The following is a 23,263-nucleotide window of genomic DNA, read 5'->3' on the forward strand; positions in this document are numbered from 1 at the left end:
AGAGCAGCAGCGCCGGCTGGCCTGCGCGCCTCCCAGCTGAACGGCGCGCCGTTCAGAACAGCACCAGGTTGGCAGTGACGCCGTAGAAGGCGGCGCGCTCCAGCAGCTCCTGTCAGCAGCACGGCCGCGCACGCCGCGCGCCGGCCCGCGAACGCTTCCCGCCGCGCGCCCAGCAGCGGCGCCCGCTCGCCCGCTGCGCCCTCCATGCGCCCGCCGCGCTCGGCCCGCCGCTCCGCGCCGCAACTGCTCCGGCCGCCGCCGCCCTTCTCGCGAGACCCGCCCGTCTCTGCCTCGGCCCGCCCCCGCAGCGTCCCTATTGGCTGCCGCCTCAGCCGCCCTTCTCGCGAGACCTGCTCGGTCACGCCTCGGTCCGCCCTCCCGGGGCCCCCATTGGCCGCAGGCGCCGGTGACTTCCGCTTCCGGCCGGAAGCCCGGCCGGGGTGGGGGGTGGGTCCTGCTTCCGCCATGAGTGGTGCGAGGGGGTCCCGACGTTCCCCGCAACAGAGTTTTTAAAAGCCGAATGGCGCCTGGCACTCGGAATTCTGAAACCCCCAGCTGCGGAAACGTAGGCCCTGTGGTGGCCCCAGCCTCTGCCTGCTCTCCAGGCTGATTTGCGAAGCTGGCGCCTGCCCCCGGGCTCCTTCACGCCCCGGGGCGGGGTTTCCCTGCAGGCGCTCCGCTGACTTTCGGGCTGATGGTTCTGTGTTGCGGGGCTGCCCTGTGCTCGGGGGGACAGTGAGCGGCACCCTTAGTCTCCGCTGCCCGCTGGGTGCCAGGTCCACGCCCGCTCCCCAGCCTGGCAGCCACAGTGACAGCAGGCATTCCCAATGGTCCCCATGAAGGACCGCTGTCCCCGAAGAAGCCAGGCTCAGAGCCTGTGTCCTTGTCACATGATGGCTTCCCGCTTCCCTTCAGCCCTCAGCTCGGGTGTCCACTCCCTGTAAGCATTTCGACACCGTCCCATCTAAAGTGGATCCCGCCCCCATCCCATTGCCCTGTTTTAGTTTCTCCGTAGCACCTGCCGCGTTTTTTGTATTCCTTTGCCCCCCTCCCTGGCTTGTCCTGCTCCCCACAGGTACTAGCTCCATGTGACAGTGTTCTAATGTGTCTTCTTCACCGCACGCAGAGGCCCTGCAACAGTGACTGGCAGGTACATGGTGGAGTGGAGGAGTGCTCTCCAGAAATGGCCCCAGCATGGCTTCTGATGGTGGGACCCACAGCTGAATGAGGGGACTAGGGTGAGACCGTTGCTTCTTCCTTCCTGTCTTCAAGGCCAGCTAAGAGGCATGGAGCCGGTACCTGGGGAGTGGGCTTGCAGGTAGGTCACCTGTGTAAGAAGTCCTTGCATAAAGGCTTGAAGTAGCATGTATTCACTTTATTTTCCTAAATGGGTGACCCCAAGACTGATGCCCCACACGGTGCTGGCACACAGCAGGCAGTAGATACTTAATAAATATTTCAAGAGGGACATTGAATGCCAGTATAGGACCTTCCCACCCAATCCATTAATGCCTATCACTCTCGGCCGTTAGCTCAAATGCTACCTTTCTGATCCTCCCAGAACAGGGCGGATCCCTTTTTATATGTCATTAGGGTACCCTCTACATTTTCTTCACAACACCATATTAATTTATGATTATACATTTTGTGAAATGATTTACTATCTGTCTTCAAACCTGGAAGGGCTGTGATTGTCCATTACTGTATTCCTATAATCTAGCACAACCCCCATCAACAATAAGTACATGTGGAATTGAATGAATGAATATTCGTTGATTTTCCAGTGGCGCCAAAAGAATATTTTATGTTCTTTTTTTTTTTTTTCTTGAGACTCCCCTGATGTTCTAACGCGTACCTTAGTAGCCTAATTTAACTGAAGGCAAACCACTTAAGATTTCTGTCCAGGATCACACACCTAGTGGGCAGCAGAGCTCAGTCTTAAATGAAAGGTTTTTACTCAGTTCCTGGTACAGTGCAGTGCTTCCTCCACATTCTGGCTGGAACATGACACAAAGAACCTCCAAGTATTTGTTAAAACACTGATAAAACTGACACAGTCCGGCAAAGTGCAGAGTAAATACAGGGTAAAGGGGAAGCGATTTGACCTGGTTCACGTGATGACTTAGTACGAAGCTCTGTCCAGTGCAGATGTGCCATCTTGGATGACAGGAAACTAGCTTAGTCGGATTATCTCAGCTGAGAAGTATAGAGCTAAAGGAACAGAGTGCGTGTGGCAGTTACGGAGTTCACGGTGTACCGGAGGCACTGTGAGCAGTTCCTGGCCCTGGGGAAGGAAGTCTGCTGTACCCTGCCGTCTCTGACACCATGAAGTTGCAAAAACAGTTCAGCAGGAAGAAATGTTTTGGTTTGGTTGCAGTGTTTTTTAAAAAACTGCTCTGGGCTTATGACTTGCTTTGGTAAAGAGAACGTGGTGGAGTATCCCTGAGGCAGGTCTGGGCCTGAACCTCAGAAAGGTTTGGGAGCTTCTGCTTTTGTGCCTTGGAAGCCCCGAACCACCACGTAAGAAGTCCGGGCACCTTGCTGGAGAGACCACGTGTCAAAGAAGAGTCTGCAACTATGTTGATGGCCCCGTCATCCCAGCCGACTTGCCAGCTAAAGGAAGCCACACAAGTCACCAACAGCAGGACCAGCAGAAACTGCCCAGCTGAGCCTCAGCCCAAATGGCAGAATCGTGAACGAATGAACTATTTGTTATTTTAAACCAGTAAGTTCAGGGCAGGATCGTTAGGCAGCATCAGATGATGAAAACACACCTGTCTTCTCCCATGGCCATGATCTGCTGACACCAGGTAGCAGTCTCTGTCTGGTGTGGGGCATACCCTTTCCAGCTTACTTAAATCCCGCTTGCTCTCTGTTGTCTTATTTTCTTACTGTAAAGAGATGTTCTCGCTTTTCTCTGTCTGGTGCAGTAGCCACGAGCCACGTGTGGCAGTTTGAACTAAAATTACTACAAGTTTAATAAAATGAAAAGTTCTGTGCCTCAGTCACACCAGCCACATTTCAGATGCCCAGTAGCCTCCTGTGACTGGTGGCTACCATGGTGAACAGCACGGTATAGATCACCCCACCTTTGCAGAAAGTTTTGTCGGACAACGCTGCTTTATACTAACGTGCAGTGCACGTTACAGAATCCTGATTCCATTCGGCTGTCTACTCTGGATTTGTCCCTCCCCACCCCTTGCTCCCCACCAGCTACCCATGCAGCTCAGGAGAAGCTAACTTCATCTTTGTTTCTGGATCTGACTATTCAGAACCAATGCTAGTCTCTCATGCCTCTTCACAGTGACTGGTTTGGAAACCCAGACTGTAACCATTCAAGACATGACATTCCCCCAGGGCCCAGCAGAGCACAGATGACATAAATTGGCCCAGTCAGGCTAAAAGAAAGGACTCTTGTTCCATGACTGCAAGGGAGACACCCTCTTTCAAATGGGACATGAATTTGGAGGCCTGGAGCCCTACTTGCTGCTGGCAGCTGTCTCACAATCATGAAAGAACCAGTTAAGCACGTGGAAGGCACAGTAGAGAGGCAGGGAGAAGTTAGATAGTAAAAGGTCATAAATCACACTGTTTAGGCCACTGTGTTGGGTTTTCTTTTTTCTTTTTTTTTTTTTTTTTAAGATTTTATTTATTTATTTGACAGAGACAGCCAGTGAGAGAGGGAACACAAGCAGGGGGAGTCAGAGAGGAAGAAGCAGGCTCCTAGTGGAGGAGCCTGATGTGGGGTTCGATCCCACAACGCTGGGATCACACCCTGAGCCGAAGGCAGATGCTTAACGACTGTGCCACCCAGGCGCCCCTGTGTTGGGTTTTCTATTACTTGAAGCCAAAAGCCACCTGCCATGATTCTATCAAAAAGCAGGAAAAGAGAGGGCAGCTTGATTTGTTCCTCACACTGGGTCCAGTATGCTTTTAGAGCTTCTGCCCACGTAATCAGTGAATTTGGGGCCCCTGTGCTAAGCCCCAACGGTGATAACACTAGAGAATTGATATAAGTTAACTCTCACCACTCTGTGGTGTATATTTGGAATATGCCCCTGTTCCTGAACGTAATCGTGGAGTCTCTCCTTTGCACCTCAAAGAACTAAGTAAATGACCTAACTCACCCAGCTGGCATCTGGAGGAGAGGTAACATTGTCTTACAAAGTATAGTTTTGTGGGCAGTCTCTTCACCTCAAGGGCTCTCTGGGAAAGAGGACCTTACTGCAAGGTCGCTTGTGGTGTGGACTGGAATGCACCGTTTGCTCTGATGCAGGAGCCTTCCTTCTCTGTCACCGCCCTGTGCCCTGTCCCTGCGCCATGCAGAGCCCAGAGGAGCTGCTGTCTGATGGAGTGACTTCAGAAACCAGTGGGGACCGAGGACATTTCAGGGGCCGTCGACTTTTTCATGGTAGTTTTGCTTCTCCTTGCACATCTGCATGGCTCACCCCTTGCTGCCATCCAGCTGCATCTGCTTATTCATAGTTGCAGCTTCCTTAAAACTTGGGTTGACAAGTGGCCATTGTGGACGTCCTGCGCCATGTGTACGTCAGTAACCAGCCTTCTGCACACGTCATGACTGCTCATGGCCGCGCTCACGGCTGCTGCTTCTGCTTTTCTGCTTTCTCGGTTCCATCCCAGGGACCATGACGGCCCTGCTCGTCCCTGTGCGCCAGGCCATGGGGCGAGGCATTAGCTGCATTCCAGTCAGGCCATCCCGTCCCTCTCTTGACTCTCCTTGGGTACAGAGCTGTCGTAAGTTCTGTTTATTTCTGGGAGTCCCTGTTGTAACAGTTCTGTCTGGCTGCAAAGCATGTAGGTAGATGCAGAAAATAGAAGTAAAAACAGTCAACCTGTGGGATGGAGTCAGGCCTTATTTTCTTGAGCCCAACACAAAGTCACACTAACCTGCTGTCATGCGAATTAATTCAGCTCTCAGAATGACTTGTGTTTTATTTTTACAGGGGAGATGAGAGTGTGTGGCTAGGAAGAGGGGTTTTGGTTTGACTTTTTTCAAACACTCATTTTCTTTGACCCTTGAGAGTAGCAATCTCCTTCTTGGGTTCCTTTTCTCCTGTGCTTGAAACAACCATGAGATATCTGCAACAGGCAGGCATTCACTGGCAGAAAGGTGAAAGAAAAGGAACTTCTGCTTCCTTCTGTGCAAGACATGGGCTGCACCTGCCCGTTCTATTTCGACTCCCACTCTTACAGTTCCTTGTAAACATCTCCATCTATATTGCAGTCATAAAGCAGTCAGCAGCTACGGCATATTCGTGTTTTATATTGGACCTCACAGAAGAGGTCTGTGGACATAAATAAGAAGAATGAGCACTAAAGCACGTGTGTGAAATGATTCAGCATGTGGTACTAAGGACATGTCCAACGCGTGGAGAAAAGAAGGAATTATTCAATGAATTCTGTTGGGGTGACCGACTCTACACGTGGGGAAAAAAGGCTTCATATTTCAGACCAGCCCAAATTCCAGATGGGTCAAATGTTATCATGGAGAAATGAAAAATATCAAAAGCATTACATGAAACTATTGGCAAATAGAAAATCTCAGGGCAGGGAATGCTTTCCTAAGCCTAACACCAAAGCCATAAGCCATAACAGAAAATGTGAATTGATTTGGCTACATAAAAACTTAAAACTTATTTGCATAAAAAAGGATAACTGCAGTTGGCTGCAAACAAGCTTTAAAAATATTTGAAATACGTATGACAAAGTTAATGTCTTTATTTTGTACGTTCTTAGGAATCTCGTGGGATTTCTTGGGTAAAGATCCAATAAATAGAACTGGCAAAGTGAATATCCGAGCATCGCAAAAGAGAGTGGTCCTCTGGTGCTGCTCAGCATCTGTTCTCTTAGGGGCACCTTGCTTTTCAGCTCCTGGGATGGTGCAGGCAGGACTTGCTGTTCCCTGCGCTGGCTGTGGTCACGCTCATGTGACCTAAGCCCATCCAATGGCCAGATACCATGTGTTGAGCTGCAGTGATTGGCTCAAAGATGGACCCGTGACCCATTTTGGTCTAACCAGAGCCGATCCCCTGACTTATTTTGGAGGACCAGGAATGAACTGTTCCTTCTGCTTGACTTGTAATTCTCAAGATAACAAGCCTAGAGTTGCCAGGGGCCATCTTGTAAAACTAAAGAAACGCAGTAGGGATGAAGAGAGAAAGACCTTGTTTGAAAAAGACATGTTCTGGGTCCAGGTTCTGCCCAACACCTAAAGTCGCTTTTTTCCTGGACATTTCATTTACAAGCCCATGACTTCCCTTTCTGATTAAGCAACTGTGACTTTCAGGCCCTTGCAATTGGAAAAGTTCCAACTAATACAAGCAATACATATAGAAGCATGCACACACACAGGGAAAGAAATGACCTTCAAGGGAAAAAAAGTCAAATTACACCAGTAATTTAAAAATGCAAAAATAGGGGACATGTCACTTGAACTGAAAAATAGTCAGTGTTGGCAATTGCTGGGCAGTGAAGTGAGTGTTCTCGTACGTGGTCAATGGAGAGGTAAATTTGGTACAATGTTTCTAGAGGGCAATTGGCTCTTTATATCAAAACCACGTTTGTCTGCACTGTGAATGTCCAGTGCCACTGCTAGGATTTTAAAAATGCATGCAGAGATCTAGTTATAAAATGTTCATTGCAGTGTTGCTTCAAATAGCAAAAAGATGGGAAACAGCAAGGCATTGATTAAATTATCGTGCATGGGTACCCTGGGATACTCTGTAGTTACTCAAATGATAGAGGATTCTGAGGTGGAAACACATTCAAGATATACTGTTGTGTTCGTTTTCTGTTGTTACAAAACAAATTACCAGGACTTTGTGATGGCTCAAGCGACACCCGTCTGTCAGCTCACAGCTGTGTGAGCCACAAGTCTGGGCATGGCTGACTGGTTCCCAGCTTGGGGGCTCAGGAGCAGAAGTGAAGGTGCGGGGTGGGCTAAGGTCTCATCTGGAGCTCTTTGTGGCTCCTGTGATTGTGGTCGAATGTAGTTCTGTGCAGTGGGGAGTAGAGGGGCCCACTTCCTGCTGGCTCTCAGCTAGGGGCTGCCCTCAGCCCTGAGAGCCCACCAGTGCTCTGTGCACCTGGCCGCCTTTGGCCCCGTGCCAGCAGCAGAGACACCCTGATGTTGAATCCCTCACACCAGAGTCTTGGAGACTATCAGGAAATGCCCAGCGCCTTTCAATGACTGGGCGACACTTACCCTGTACGACCTCCCTATTCTAAGGGTGGCTAATTTGGAAATGTAATCTACAAATTCTCTTCACCTCATCACCTGAACGGGCATTTGATTAACTGGAAGAACGCATCAATCAGGAGGCTGGAAATCTTGGGGCCATGTTAGAATTTTGCCTACCACAGGGCAACCCTCTCGGGACCCCTCTCACTCCTGAGAGCTTTTTCTGTATCCTTGCTTAAAAACTTCTGTTGCTTTACTCACAAAAAAACCCCAAAAAATTGCCTAGTATGGTTATTGTTAAAAAAAGAGCAAATAACAAAAAACCTACATAAAGCATTTTTACTTTTTGTAACGGAATGACAAAGCAAAGCAACACAAGTCGTCAGCAACAGCAAGGTACTGTGTCCCTGGGTCTGTATAGCAAAGCTGAAGGACCGTAGAGTCCGTACTGTCCGTGTCACTTTGGGGGACGTCGTACCTTCTCGAATCTCCATTTCTCCATCTGTAAGGTGCTGAGAACAGTAGTACCTGCCACCTAAGGTCGGGGAGAGGACAGACGGACGGACACTGCAGAGTGCCCAGGACACTGCCAACTGCACGATGGGCACCATGGCTCTATTTATTCATCGAGTCTGGAAAAACTTGAGACCAAAGTATTCGTTGTGGCTATGTCAGGGCAGTGGGATTCTTTTTTTTTTTTTTTTTTTAAAGATTTTATTTATTTATTTGACAGAGATAGAGACAGCCAGCGAGAGAGGGAACACAAGCAGGGGGAGTGGGAGAGGAAGAAGCAGGCTCATAGCAGAAGAGCCTGATGTGGGGCTCGATCCCAGATCGCCGGGATCACGCCCTGAGCCGAAGGCAGACGCTTAACCGCTGTGCCACCCAGGCGCCCCAAAGGGCAGTGGGATTCTGTGTGATGTTTAAATTCTGTTTTGTTTATCTGTGTTAATCATATGTGAGTGTGTAATAAAAATAAATGAGAAAGGGGAACCTGGTGGCTCAGGCAGTTAAGTGTCCGAGCTTTGATGTCAGCTCAGATCATGATCTCAGGGTCGTGAGATCAAGCCCTGCGTCAGGCTCTGCACTCAGTGGGGAGTTGCCTTGAGATTCCCTCCCTCTCCCTCAGCCCCTCCCCCTGCTCATGTGCTCGCGCACTCTCTCTCAAGTTAAATCTTAAATAAATGACAAGTTTAAAAGAATAAATACGGGTCCGTGCATACAACAGGTTGTTACTGGCAGCAGTTAACATATCTTCCCTCTGGTCAACCTCTGATGCACAATGATTGGACCTTCGTCTCACATTATTAGAAATGTGAAGCCTTAGAGCTGCACCAGTGCTGTCAGACGTCCTGTCCCATTTGGCAATGATGAGAAGCCTTGGAATGAGTGTCCTTGTGCTGTAGAGTTAAGAACCCAGTACACCCCACCTTCAGCACAGCAACGGGAAGAAAGGCCTGCTTTTTTGCCAAAAGTTCAAAGGGAAAATTGGTTAGTTCTGGTTGACTTCCCCATGTTCATTAAGCAAGACTGGAAGAAACTAGTTACTTTAGACCAACAGCTTGCTTTTGTATTTGGTCACATTCGAGTGCTGTCAGTGAAAGACAGGAAGAGAGAGTGTAACAGTTCTGCTAGTGTCTTCCGTATTTAGGAAGATCCCTCTCCCCCTCTCTCTCTCTCACACACACACCCCATATTTGTAGTTCTCAGTACTATGGTGGGGAAGAATGATGGTACAGAGATTGGAATCTGCTAGAAAGGGAGAAGGAGAGTGCCCCACTTGTTAATGTCATGAAGGGAAAAAGAAAGAAAAAGATGTCAGGTGTTGATTTTTATCTTGAGCCATTTCTAAAGTCAATATGCCCAGAGTGCTCTCCCCTGAAAGGCTATCACTTTTATACAGGGTAGATAATAAACTTTCATTTTCCCTGGTGCCATGAACTAGAGAAGTAGTCTGAGCAAACAGTATGATGAAAGAAAAAGCAGATTTTGCTTTACATATATTTTAAGACCCTTATGTTAGAAGCATCTGGAGAAATCTATGAGATGTTTACAACATTTTCTGTTCTAGCCATGCCCCCCCCAGTAATTATTTCTGTATTATCCCATAATAACACATTTGTCTTTGTACCCTTTTCTATTCCCTACTTGCAAGAATCATAAACGACCTCACCAAAATGAACTAATTAGCTACGATACTGTGTGCAGTCTTTTTCGTCTTATAAGTGGGTAAAGTGAAGCAATGAATGAATAAAGTAATGGGCCCTCAAAGATATGTCAGAACCTCTTACCCTACAGAACAGGTGTATTCCAGAAAATCCAATAAAAGTGAATTTCAGCCTAGCAAATCCTACTGCAGCACTGACTTCCGTTAAAAAATCAGGAATGCATGATCATAGGAATAAAATTTCACAGCAGTGCAGTGATTTCATTTAATTCAGCAAACATCTACTGAGTGCTTTCTCCACCCACAACATCGTCCCAAGCAAATGAAAGTTGGAGCCATGAGTGAGCTCAGACCCGGTGGAGAAAGAGGGTCTGGCTGCCGATGTTATGGAGAATGGGACCAGTATGGGGGAATGGACAGAGCCATGGGGGCAGGAGAAGGGGGGAATAAATGGTCCCTGGTGTGGGAGTCAGGGCCTTCCTACACATGGTCATTTTTGAACTGGGCCAGTTAGTGGGTTGAGTGGTTGCCCTGAAAAAGTTATATCCATGTCCAGGTCCCCAGAACCTGTGTTCTCTCTTAGTGACCACCATTTGATTCAGGGCAACGGTGGGCCCAGCTAACAGACTACTTCCTGGCGGCCATGGATGGAAATGTGGTCATATACACAGTAAGATAAAGGCCTCAGCTGTGTGACACTCCAAAAGGAGCTCTTAAATGCACCATTTTGGGTGCACCCTTGTGCCAGTCCTCCCTGCTGCCTGGAATGTGAATGTGATGGGTGGGGCTGCAGCAGTCATGCTGCACTTGACGGCCACGTTGAGAATAGAGGCCAAGCACTGGCATGCTGGACTTAGAGAAGTCTGGGTCCCCGGTGATGGTGAAGCCAAGAAATAAACTTCAGTTTCTTCTTAACATTCAGATGGAGATCATGAAGGAATTGAAGTGAGCCCTCCAGCACTGCGGTGCGTCTGTTAGATTGAACCAGACCACAAGACTGACGGGACACTAACGCCTGGATGCTTGTGTACATAAGCCAAGACAGAACCCTGTAAGTGCCTCAAGGTTATGGTGAGGAAACTGAAACGTCAGAACAACCAATCACAAATAGCCAACCAGGCTTTAAGCTGGAGCTAATTAATAACATACTTCCTTTGCTTGGCGTTTTCTGTATAAACGTCTCTCCTGGAGCTCCTGCACCCCCCCCCCCCCCCCCAGCCATTTCCAGTTTAGTACTGCTCCACTGGAGTCAGCTTTGGTTCAAATAAGCTTAAAAAAAAATCTTAATATGCCTCAGTTTATCTTTTAACACATCTAAAGGGGACAGCTCTTTCTTAGATCTAGTCAATTGTGGAAATGATGACTTAAGATTAAGACGTCTCCGATTTTTCAAGCCCTCTCAGAGACCCTGGTCCTGATACCCATGGGGCAGACTCTGACCACCCTGGTGCCAATGGGAGGCCGTCCATGGTTCCCGAGGGAGGGCGTGTGCAGTCACCCTGCTGCTGGTCCCTGTGGGAGAGGACCCAAAATCACATCCGCTGCTAGTCCCCAGGGGAGCAGACCTACAGCATGGTCCCCATGGGAGTGGACCCACCATCTCCCCTGGACCCATGAGAGTCCACCTGTGATCTTTTCTGGTTCCCATGGGAGGGGACCCGAGGAACCCCCGGTGCCGGTACCGTGGGAGCGGTCCTTGAACTAATGGCCCTGTGGACCCTGGGGTTCTGGTCCCCCTGGGAACGGTCTCGCTCTCCCTCCCCCGCCCCACCCCGCTCCCCGTGCGCCGCGCGCCGCGCGGGGAACCCCGGTGCCGGAACAGGCAAGCGCGGGCGCGGCCTCGGGAGCGGCGGGCGGGTCCGACCCAGCGCCACCGCCCGCCGCCCGGGGCGCCCGCCCGTCCCCCTCCCCCTGGTCCGCGTCCCCGCCCCCGCCTCCCGGCCTGGTCGGCGGCAGCGGGCGGTCGATGGCCGGGCCGCGGCGGGGACGGCGGCGGCATGCGGCTCCTGTTCCTGGCGGTGCTGCGGCGGCACACCGGCAACGCCGTCACGGCCGAGCGCGTCCGGTAGGTGCGGGCGCTGGCCGAGCATCCGCGGTGTGAGCGTGGGGCATTCGGTGGGGCCACCCGGCCGCCCCGACCGCGCGCCCAAACGGACTGGTGGGCGCGCAGGGGCCTGTGCGGGCGCGGTGAAGCGGCGGCCAGGCGCGCGGCTGGCGGGGACGCGGGGAGATGGGGGCCGTGGGCGCGCAGGGCCCAGCCCCAGGCCAGGTCCCCGGGCCCTGCCCGGTTGCAGCAGTCCTCACGCGCCCCCACTGGCCGCTGGGGTTGTCGGGGTGGGGGACACCCCGCTTAGGAACCGGCACGAGGGCAGGGCGGCGGGGAGAAGGCGCTGCAGGGGCTGCCGGGCTGCTCTGCATGCACATCTTCCGTGCCTGTGCTCACTGATGCTTTCTGTGCATTGGAGCGCCCCAGGCGTGGGGACTCAGCAAGGGGAAGCGAGGTCAGGTGTGCGTGACGCTTACATTGCGGTGGGGCAGAAGGCAGTAGAAACGCGTGGCTGTGTGCGGTGACATATGCAATGTATGTAACATGACAGGTTAGGGGCTGCTCGCGCACGGGGCTGTTTCGGGCCGGAGGCCCCAGGGAGGCCTCCCTGCCAAAGTGATGTTCGCGTGGAATCCTGAGTGCGAAGCCTGGTCCCTGGAAACCTGGGGCTGGGGAGGGTTTCCAGGCCCAGGTGCCCCAAACGTGCAAGTGTTCCCTCATCCTTCAGGGGCCCTGCTGTCGGAGGGGGCCTCCCTCCTCTGCTCCCAGCATTCCCTGTTCCATCCTCCTCTTCCTGTGTGCTCACCTTCTCAACACCTACCTGGCTCTGCACTGATCTTGTCAGCGGCTGGTGGTCTCTGTTCTCTTCTCCCTACACTGTAAGCCCCTCGGGGCAGGCACAGAGCACCTTAGTGCCTGAAGCTCAATGGAGAGTTTTGTTTTGTTTTGTTTTAACTGACTTGCTTCATGAAATTTCTCAATGTACTTCCCCTCTGTGGGTCTGCTTCCCCATCATCAAAATGAGTGATTGGGGCAAAGCCAACCCTTTAATGTCCCTTTCCACCAAAAGGTGTTACCGTTCTCCTCCAGATCATACGTGGCAATGACTGATGGAGAATAAATCAGTTTTCTGAGGTTTACGATTAGGATTTCATCATACTGGTTATCAGTCTAATTTCCCTGCTCTCACTCACGGGCACACGGAGGGAGGAAGTGCCCTGTGGCCTCTACTCTGATGAAGCACATTCCAGCAGAGGAGAGAGACTGCAGGAGTCCAGAGAATTAAAGGAGGCAGTTTCAGATGGTGATTGGTGCCACGGGCAGGGAGGCTCTCTGACTTGGTGACATTTAAGCTCAGAGCTCTGTGACCAAAGGACGCAGCCACTGAGATCTGGAAGATGGTTCAGGAGGGGGATAGCAAGAGCACAGGCCCTGAGGCCAGACTGAGGTTGACGTGCCTGAGAAAGGGAGCGCCAGGCTCTCTGGAATCTAGTGCATGTGGGGGGCCAGTGCCGGGAAGGGTGGGTCAGAGAGAGGTGCCAGACCCCGCTGAGGAACTAGAGAAAGCATCTCTTTACCTAACACTTCGCTCCCGATGTGAACGGTACGTATGAACCCCCATATTCCAAAGGCCCCCAGCCATCCCCAGCCAGAGGGCCATTAGGAGAAGTAGGCAGACGTGGCCACGGGGACTGCCGACGTTTCACGGGGGCGCAGGCCCCTTGAGCTGCTGGCCCTTTGTTTTCCCGGCTGTGCATGAAGCGTGACAACAAGGGCCCTTTGTGCTTTGGTCTCTTCAGAGCCAGGCTTGTCTCCCCTTCACTCTGGAGGGAATGCAGAAAAGGAAGAGGCACAAGTTGCCAAAGACATCTTGGGTCCTGTGGAAACCGGGGCTCCTTGAGGAAAGAGTGGCAGGTGTCCTGGAAGGGGAGGGGACCGAGGTTCCTATGGTGACAGAGGTTCTTGAACTAATGACCTCTCTGCACACTTCCTCTGCCAAAGACCCCTCTGACCCTCAAGTGACCCTGGGCCATGGGGGAGGGAGCCCCCAAATGAATAAGATTGGAGTACCCCTTCAGGGTAGCAGAGGAGGGGGTGTGAGTTAGATAAGATTGGATTTTTAAAAAGAAGAAATGGGGGCGCCTGGGTGGCTCTGTCAGTTAAGCTACTGCCTTTGGCTCAGGGGGCCCGAATTGGGCTCCCTGCTCAGTGGGGAGCCTGCTTCTCCCTCTCCCTCTGCCGCTCCCCCTGCTTGTACTCTCTGGCTTTCTCTATCTCTCTGTCAGATAAATAAATAAGTAAAATCTTTAAAATAAAATAAAAAATAAAAAGAATAAATGGGTCCATTCTCAGGCATCTGTTTGTAGTTGTAAATTAACACCCAGGCCATAAATAACATTGCTGAATCGTGATGGGTACATGGACAGGGAGGTATAGGTGCTCTGGAAGCGTGGAGGCAGGCAACCCATCCCAGGCTAGAGCTGGGGAGAGACTTTTGGGCATCACAAGCTGATGAAAGACACGCACTCCGGAGCAGGGCTCCCCGCCTTCCCGTGCGGGCTCCCCGGCAGGTGAGATGGAGGCCAGGTGACAGAAATTCGTAGCTGCTTAGTGTTCTTATCCATGAAGAGGGGCTGCTGCTATTACCTGCCTCATAGGTTTGTTATGAGAATCAAACATGACTTAATACATTTTCAGTGTTTTGAAACAGGGCCCGGTGTCTAGTATGCGTTTAATGAATGTGAGTGCTTCATGACACCAGGAACCTTAATTGGCCAGGCGGACATGGTTTGGTGTGAAGGGAGGATGGGTGTCTCGGGCGAAGGGGCAGCAGGTGGGATCAAGGGGAAGAGCACGTCCCTTCCAGATCTGAGTCGTGTGGCATTAGCAAGGTCAACTACAGCTAGGTGAGTGGTTCTTAGTGGGATCAGCGGCTGGAAGGATGTGCAGAGGAGGGAGGAGTGATTTTGCCCCCGGGGCACATTGGGCAGTGTCTGGAGACCTTTTTGGTTGTCACACTGGGCATGAGGGGCCCCTGGCATCTCTTGGGTAGAGGCCAGGGGTGCCACTAGACACCCCACAGTACCCAGGATGGCCCCCACAGAGGAGACTGATCCAGCCAAAATGTCAGTAGTGCTGAGACAAACCCTACTCTGGGCGGAGTGGGCAGACGTGGCTGGAGACGTGGGCAGGACACATGTCATCCGGGACCTACAGCTTTGTGCCATGAACAGAATTAAGCCACCAAAAGCTATCCAGTTTTGAAGAAGGTCGTTTGAGCTGCATTTTGGAGGATGGATTGGGGGGGACAGAGGAGGTGAGCATTTGGGTCTGATGATTTCAGAAATAAAGTAAACAGGGCTTGGCTATTGAATGGACAGTGTCAAATGACAAAATCACAACAATTTAGTAAGGAGTTTGATGTCCTTTATTCAAGGGAAACGCCCCCCTGCCTCACCAGCTGGGTCGCACTTGCGAGGGACTCGGGGCTAGAGCGAGTTTCATGGAGCCTTAGAAAGGGCACAGTGGGGACAGGCTGGCTGGCTGGGAGGTCGGGGTTCCTCTAAAATGAGCAGGTCCTGTCTGCTCGGGGCAGGTGAGCTGGCTAACCCGAGTCGGAGGAAGTTTCCTCGACGCTGATGCATTTCCTGGCTGACTGCAGCTCGGGTTTGGGACATGGGCCAGGCCACTGGGCAGCCTCCCTTTAGTGGGTCCTGCTAGATGAAATGTTTTAGCAGGTGTAGGCGGTAGCTGGGAGGAATGGTTTGTGTGGAGATCGGTAGCCAGAGAGTCTGTTTTATGGTCTGTGTGGCACTTTACCCTTCCACAGACCTGTGTGCCACGTGTGAAAGTCCGTTCACCTTGTGTTCCACTCAGGGGCTGTTAGCATTTGTAAATACCCTCATCGGGCACCCCCTTCCGGAGTTGTTTCCGAAGCCCTGCAGACGTTAGAGGCTTTGTTCATCAGTGCGAAGCATTCAGGAATAATTACCGGTGTTGAGGGTCTTTGGTTTGCGGGAAGGGTTAAGGGGGCCCCGGTGTGAACATGAAGTCGGGGAGCCCACTGTGTCCCACTGCCCGGGTTGGCTGGTCTGGCTCTCAGACTGGTCCAGCAAGGGGGCCGGGGGTTTTCTGCGCACCTCTGATCCCCTGAAGAAAAAGCATTTTCCAGAAGAACCTGGCAGTGATCCTGACAGTGTCTACATCAGGCAGATGGGTTCAGGTCAGGTCCTAACAAAGAAAGGTCACAGGGAAAAGCTGCTCTGGGAAGTTAAAAACAGGGTCAGGAACCTAGGGAACAAAGTTCTCTAGAGAACAAAGTTCATTTCATGGGTGATGGAGAAATAAATTGCACAAGTAATGGATGTGAAAAAAAATATTCATGCAATTGTTTTAGTGAAATAGTGATGGATCCACACTTTGAAAGGGCACTGAGCTAAAGGGGGGCCTGGTCCTCAGAACCTGGAAATGATCAATCAAGGCTGCACCAAGTTGTGCCCAAGGGCCAGCCAGAGTAGTGCCTGTTTTGTGAGGAAATTCTGGAGGACAGGGTGGCACCGGGGTGCTGGGGGCAGCACTGGGGTGCTAGTGGCAGAGCCGGGCAGTTGGACAGGGACCCCAAGCCACTTCCAGGAAAGGGTTTCTGACCCCTGTTGCACACCGAGCTGTCGGATGCTCGCCACAGTACCGGGTGCCAGGCCTGGAGTTCGATTGCAGAGCTCCTAAGGGCACAGGGAAGGGCAGAGGGTTCAGGCCTCTCCGGTCAGTGTGGGGGAGGGGATGCTGAGGGTCAGTGCAGCACGTGTTGGCTTCTGAATGAAGGTGAATGTCCCTGCATGGGGAGCTGGCCTTTGTGCTGAGGGTGGAGCCGGCATGTTCTCTCCTCCCCCTGGAGCAGGTGTGTAAGAATGGGAGCCGCTTTAGATGACAGAAGCAAACAAAAGCCTGGGGGGAAAGGCACTGTCAGGAGGGAGAGGAGGGAGTGCAGACACAGCTGCACCCAGTGCAGGACTGACTCCCATCCCGCTGCCCCCTGCCCATATAGCTCTGGATTCTGCTGTGGTTGCCCAGCCTTTGGGAAGAAGAAAAGCCCAAAGGAAAGTTTTCTTGTCTTCTAGCTTTTCTTTAGCAGATGCCAGGGAAACTGCAGACGTACATTAAGTCAACAGGAAAAGGCTTTATCATTGTTTCCCCTGAAGTCATAGTTTTTGAAAGTCACTTAATATTTTCCTTCAGCAAATATTTATTATTGAGCGTCTCCAGTAGGCACGGTGCCCGAGGGTGCCCTCCACCTCCCGAGCACACAGCCATTCAGCCAGAGTTCGTAACCCATCGGCTCAGTGCTCAGCAGGTGATTGTGGAGAAGTTCTCGCATCGCATGGCAGACAAACCACATACATTTGCACAAATGACTCAGTTGCCTTGTGATCAGTGCAGGAAGAAGAGCAGGGTGATGAAAGGAGCAGGCCTTCTGGAGGGTCTGGGGAACTCCCCTGAGAAATAGCTTTTTCTTTCTCCTACAGTTTGCTTTATTGAGATACAGTTCACGAACCAAAAAAAATTCGCACTTTCGAGGTGTGCATTTCAGTGGTTTTTAGTATATTCGTAAAGTCACGCTATCATCGCCACTGTCTAATTCCCCTGTATGCCTGTCGGACCCGGGGCGGTGTGACCATGGGGACACAACAAGCCCTGGGGGTGGGGTGTGTGTCAGAGCCAGGGCTGTGACTGGCAGATACTGGGGCTGGGGGCAGGTGACGCTGGCTCTGGAGGAGCCAAGGGAGGGGCATGTTCAGTTCCAAGGGTGGGTAGCCACCCGGGTGCCACGAGGGGTCCCAGAAATCGTGGGCCTGGGCCATGGCCGTCCCACCGCATCACACTCTCCCATGTCACTCCGCAGCAGTGGCCGCCAGGGAGTGGGGGCCGGAGCGTCCTGGGCTTGCCTTGCCGGCTGTGCCTCCGGGGCTACAAAAGGCCAGCGGAGAGAAGAGGTTAAGGTATTGACAAGAAACTCACTAGGAGGGCAGGAAAAGGATGACATGCAGGAGGGGCTGCTGGAGGCAGGCGTGGAGGCCAGGGTCTGGGGGGTCTGGGAGGTCAGAGGTCTTTGTGGTTGGAGTGATTGAGGAGCCTGGGGAAAGGTAAGATTGTGGTCAGAGCCTGGATGACTTTACGGAGAGCTGGATGTAGCAAGCAGGTTTATATCAAACGCGAGTAAAAGCTCTAAGCTGCTTGTCTAGAGTGGTATCAGAGATTTTCAGCTTTAAGTAAGTGGAAACCCAACCCCAACTGCTTGGACAATGAAGGGAATTTAGTGGCTTATCCTATAAAAGGTCTGGAGGTGGGGCAGGCTTCAGGCTTGAGTTTGCAGCTAAGAAGCTAAGGACGGGAGTCTTCTTCTTGCCTCTTCTTCGGTCCACTTCCCATTCTTCCTAGGTTTTCCTTGCCAGCACCTCCCATGTCAGGCCTCGCAGGAAGGAGGGTATGAGTCTCTGCAGGTACAAGTGAGGGCCCCCAAGTTCTAGAGCCACACGTCCATGGTGGGAGCACGGCCAGCTGGGGTGCTCTGGTTGCCATGAGCCAGCAGGAGCACCCCTACACCTGGGGTGCGTCCCACTCAGATGGGTGACAGGGACATTCAAGGTTTTGACAAGAGGGGACATGGGAATGCATACTACGGAGACCACAGATATGGCAGGTGTGAGAGCTTCACCGATTCTTATAAAGGAAAGGGGAAAGCAGACGTCCATGAACTTTTGAAGATTTAAGAGAATAACAAATGTTGGCACTGAAGGAGCAAGAGATACCTTTGGGAACATTAAAATCAGGAAGTTTTCCATAGAAATTCAAATACCAGTCCTCTCTTGGTAAGACGGCAGAACTGGCAGTGGTGAGGAGCGTGTGAGCCTGGCACTGACGGAAGCGAATGCCCCTGTCACTTTACATATCCTAGTGGTCACGTGAAACACAGCACAAAGAAATGGATACAATTAATTATGGTAATATATTCTTTTGAACTCAGTATTTCCAAATACCATGTCAACATGCCATCACTACAGAAATTACCGATGAGCTGTGTGCGCATTTTACACTTAGCACATCTCTATTCAGGCATTTAGCACATCTCTAGTCAGGCACTTAACGCATCTCTCTTCAGGCTAGCTCATCACGCCTCATGGTTTTCACTAGCCTCCCCTGCTCCCCCCATTCATTTACTTCATTAGTCCCATCTCAGCAGACTTTGGGGTTTGGGACACTCCCTGATCTAGCCATTTTGCCTGTTCTGTCATGGGATTTTGCATTCTTTTAAAAAGACTGACTTCACTGCAGTAATCTCTTGACTATCAGAATCCCATTAGAATCCCATTTAAAAGGTCGATATACTTTACAGTTTAGAAAACACAGTGACAGCATTATTCTAAGTAACAGGCTGTCCTGCAAACGTGTTATTATCTCACTTAATCCACAGAAGGTTACATGGGGCAGTGTCCTCTCCAGTTCACCACTCCAAACTAGAGCCTGCGAATTTGTGCAGGACGTTACACAAGGGCCTCCATCTTCATGAGCATGCCCAACATTCTAAGACCAGCACGATTTCTTTTACACATCAGAAATTCTTGAAACACCGTCCAGAGAGCGCCATTTTACTCCAGCGCAGCCCGCTGGCCCCCACCAGAAACAGCACACCCCTGCTTCTCCCTGTAGGTGCTGCGCCACAGGGCCTGGCCAGGGGCTCACACTCTGAGAGGCCCATGGGGTGGGACAGCCTCGAGGAGTACTAGGGCCCTGTTCCCATCGCAGGGTCACACAGGGCCACATGGAGACGGAACGGAATGCAGTTGGTGTTGCCCACCCTCTGTTCAGTTCTTCCTGTAATTTTTTTTAATCCAGACATCATAGTTTATTCAAATTTGCATAAATTAAACACACAAATTATCAAGGTTCTGTATTCCCTCAGTTAAAGGGGATGGTTTTCAGCCAGGTGGAAGCGGGTAAGTCCTATTGAATCTGGGGTCAGGCATGTGCAAATAGGTTCCTCTATTCCTAGAACTGTGAAAGAATGTTTAAAATCTCTTAATTTGTTAGAGATGTGTTCCTTCTCAAAACAGCCTTTAGTTGGGATGCCTACGTGGCTCTGTCGGTTAAGTGTCTGCCTTTAGCTCAGGTCATGATCTCAGGGTCTTGGGATGGAGTCCCACATCCGGCTCCTTGCTCAGCAGGGAGTCTGCTTGTCCCTCTCCCTCTGCCCCTCCCCACCACTCATGTTCTCTCTCTCTCTCAAATAAATAAACAAAATGTTAAAAAATTATAAAGCCTTCAATTAAACCAGAACTCCTTGGATATATTAGGTGCTCAGAGAGTTTATTTGAATCAAATGATCACTTATAGAAGGACGAGGGACAAAGCACCTTAAAGGCATTAAAAGTCAAGGAGAAACAAGGGTAAACTCTTCGTCATAGAGAATTAAGTTAAAAAAAAAACCCCAAAAATTATTTTGGAATATTTATAAGATCATAATGTTAGTGTTGAAATGGCATTTAAAAATATGTTTAGCAGATCAAGAACAGCCCGTTACGTGTACGTAACCACCTCCATTCCATATGTCCTATCTAATCAATTCTGCATAAGCCTGGAATCTCAGGAATGGATTCTCTAAGTAGAAATCAAACTGCTTCTTTTACGTTTGTCGACACATTGGTTTCTCATTTCCTAGAATTTTAAGAAAATGGAATAACAGTGATTCACCCATGCTCAGAAGCGCGCAGAATTCTTATTTCCGTAAACTACTAGCTTTGAGGCTGCTGTGAGCTGGCTCTGCTGGTCGGTTGCTCACAGCTGGTCCAGAGGAGGGTGAGGCGGGGAGGGGTGGTGTTCCTGGCTGATAATGCTTGATCGGCATTAACAGTGGAAATGAGAAGATCAAGACGCTCATTGTACTTCAGTAGCTTAAGCAAGATCTCAGCTTTTCTGACGTGACAGCTGCAGCCTTGTGCACTTAATTACAGAGCGAGAGAACAAGTACCATGTGCAGAGCAGTGCAGGTGAGGGTTCTCACCCTGCTCCCCGGAGTGGGGATGAGCAAGATGGTTAACTCTGCTGTTCCCTCAGAGTTCCTGAGTTTGCCCGTGGCTCCCATATTGCACACAACTTGGCCATTTTATGACCACTTTGCTTAAAGATTCTAGTTCCTTCATTCTTTTATTCTTATCCTTATTTGTTTTGTACTATTGCCCCTAAATGCAAGCCAGCTAATTCACCTGGTGTTTAGCTGAAGAACAACCTATTTTATTGCTGGAGTTAAAAAAAATGGCTATGTTGGATTTGAACTTTGTACTATGGTGACTTCTGGATGATTTAAGAGATGCTCAAGGGTAATTTTAAGTGTACTTGATTGTCACCTACATGCTGGCTTTGTCATGGAAGCCTAAGTGCATGTGAGGATCATGAGCGAGAGAGACTCAGGGTGATGGTAACGGGGGGCAGATGTGTGGTGGGAGTGGGGGCTGTCGGATCTCACTGACAGGAGCTGGTATTAGGAAATGGACAGTCATGGCCACGGGCACTCAGAACACCTGACGCATTGGGCAACTTGCAGGTGGAAAAGCAGGTCTGGAGCTAAGGCGGGTGGAGTGGGAGGTGGCAGGCATGCGGGCTGTGAAGGGCACCTGCCACCTGTTAGGCTAAGGCATTTGGATTTGATCCCAGAGACGCATTCAGCCATCAGTTCATTCAAGAAGCAAGGCAGATTCGGGGCCGTTCTCTCAGAGCTGACGGCTGAGCTGGTTACCCTGAGCCCTGTGAGGGTTTTAGTCAAGGGAGACCCGGGTGGGTTCGCCGTATGTACACGTGCACAAATGCCTCCGACAATTATAAAATATAATATCTGCCCAGCAACACAAAATGGTGTGTCCCTGTTTCTCCTCTGTAGACATAATCATCACTGTCTACTTACACGTCCTACAGAGATTCCATGCACACACACTACATTTGCAGGAAGTATTCTTCACGTCGCGCTCTCTTCATTAACGACGTATCTTGGAGTTGATTCCAAATTGCACTTGACCCTTGAACAACTCGGGGTTTGAACTGCATGGGTCCACTTACATGCAGAGATTTTTTCTATAAATACAGTACACGACTGTAAATATATTTTCTCTTCCTTATGATGTCCTGAATAACATTTTCTTTTCTCTAGTTTTTTGTAAGAATGTGGTACGTAACAGGTATAATCTACAACATCTGTGTTAATCAGCTATTTATGTTGGTGGTAAGGCTTCTAGTCCACAGTAGGCAGTTAGTGAAGTTTTGGAGGAGTCAGGGTTATAGGTGGATTTTTGACTGCATGGGGAGGGGGTGATGCCCCAAACCCCCACGTTGTTCAAGGGTCAACTGTGATCGACTGCGCTTTCTTAACGTGGCAGAGCTTGACCATACGGAATGTGCCGGGACACAGTGAGCCCTCTACTGACGCGCACTGAGGTCGCGTCCGGTCTGTTAGGTAAGAAACACAGCCGCAGAGCCTCGTCTTGGGTGCAGGTTTTTGCAGTCAGATCCAAGGGTAGTTTTAGGTTTGATCCCTCGAAGTGGAGGTGTTTGGTGACAGTTTGTGCGTCTTAAGAATTCTAGCTGTTGCTTCACTGCCCACCAAAGAGGTTGTACCTGTTTACCCGCTCAGAGTAAACGGGAGTGTTTATTTCACGAAGCCTTAGGCAGACTTTTGATCTTTACAAATATTCTATGTAAAAAAATGACTGAAGTTGAGCACCATTTCCCGTATCTAAAAGCCCAATTGAATTTCTTTTTCTATGGCCTCCAATTTTAGGTCCATCCCTAATTTGCTATCAAGCTGTTACTTGATTTTTTTTTCCTTTTTATTGATTTATGAGAGCTCTTTATTTATTAAGTAAATTGGCTTCTTTCCTTTTGTAAGTGTTGTAAGTAGTTTTTCTCAGTTTTTTATCTTTTGATTTTGTTCATGCGGTGTCATCATTCAGAAAATTTCTTTTATTAGATTTGTATTTTAGATTTATGTCACAAGGAAATGAACCGGGATGAGAAGAAAGACATGTTTGAAAGATATTTTGGAGGAAGAATGGAAAGGCCATGAAATATCTTTGGAAGTTATGATCATGGGTGACTTTGAAAGTCTTTATTAAGAACTGAGTTTCAGATGCCTAAAAGCAAACTTCGGGTATCATCCATAATTAAGGGACAGGAGAAAAAAAGTGGAGTCAAGGAAATTAAAAAAAAAAAAAAAAAAAAAGAGCTTTCTCGTCCAGCAAATGCCACTGAACACTGTCAGTGTGTGCCTTTTGTCTTAGGGCTGAATTAGCCCTTCATCCTGCTGGCCTTGGTCCCTGCCGAGGTCCCAGGGACCCGACACTGGTGGGCAAATCATTATTGCCAGTGATGGGGAGCCTTGTACTGTATTTTAGGAGGACTGCCCCTACAGGACAATTCAGAAGATACGGTTTATTAACTCGTTGATTTAAATAATCTTTTGCTTTAAAATGTTAATCCCAATAGCAACCTGTGGCCTATATATCTTTTGCCCTCATCTTTTTCTTTCTCTGTTTGTATTTTTTGGTAAAGGGACCATCTGGAAGCTGCCGGCCACGTATGTCTTCTGAAAGATGCCTTTGACCTGGAAAGCTCGTCTGAAGTCGCCCACCTCATCAGGGCCGAGAACCTGGAGGCAGCCCTGGCTCTTCATCTGTACAGAGGAGGCCGCCTCTTGCAAGGTAACCCTCTTTCTCTCCGAAAGGGAAACACCAGGAATCATGCACGAAAACCAGAGGCACCTCCAGCGTCAAATGAGGTAGAGCTGCGCTCTCGGTTCTCCCTCTTT

At 50.2% G+C, this 23,263-nt stretch overlaps 1 protein-coding gene and 1 long non-coding RNA gene across 7 annotated transcripts in view; both read left to right on the plus strand.

Moving 5' to 3' along the window:
* The first annotated feature begins 434 nt into the window (after window positions 1-434).
* Window positions 435-10,524, plus strand: LOC121100039. Its single transcript, XR_005831777.1, has 3 exons — window positions 435-940; window positions 1,127-1,318; window positions 10,291-10,524. It is a non-coding gene; the product is annotated as an uncharacterized LOC121100039 (long non-coding RNA).
* A 770-nt stretch (window positions 10,525-11,294) lies between these two features.
* The window catches only part of GLT1D1 (glycosyltransferase 1 domain containing 1), a 76,634-nt gene continuing 64,665 nt past the window's right edge, over window positions 11,295-23,263 (plus strand). For all 6 annotated transcript variants that reach the window (XM_040620038.1, XM_040620040.1, XM_040620039.1 and 3 more), the window contains exons 1-2: window positions 11,295-11,433; window positions 23,008-23,156. In XM_040620038.1, coding sequence (XP_040475972.1) covers window positions 11,366-11,433; window positions 23,008-23,156 — 217 coding nt within the window. In that variant the 5' untranslated portion in view covers window positions 11,295-11,365. The remainder of the gene's footprint in view (window positions 11,434-23,007; window positions 23,157-23,263) is intronic.

This window comes from Ursus maritimus, unplaced genomic scaffold (genome assembly GCF_017311325.1).
Source record: "Ursus maritimus isolate PB19 unplaced genomic scaffold, ASM1731132v1 scaffold_33, whole genome shotgun sequence".
In the NCBI taxonomy this organism is placed as follows: domain Eukaryota; kingdom Metazoa; phylum Chordata; class Mammalia; order Carnivora; family Ursidae; genus Ursus; species Ursus maritimus.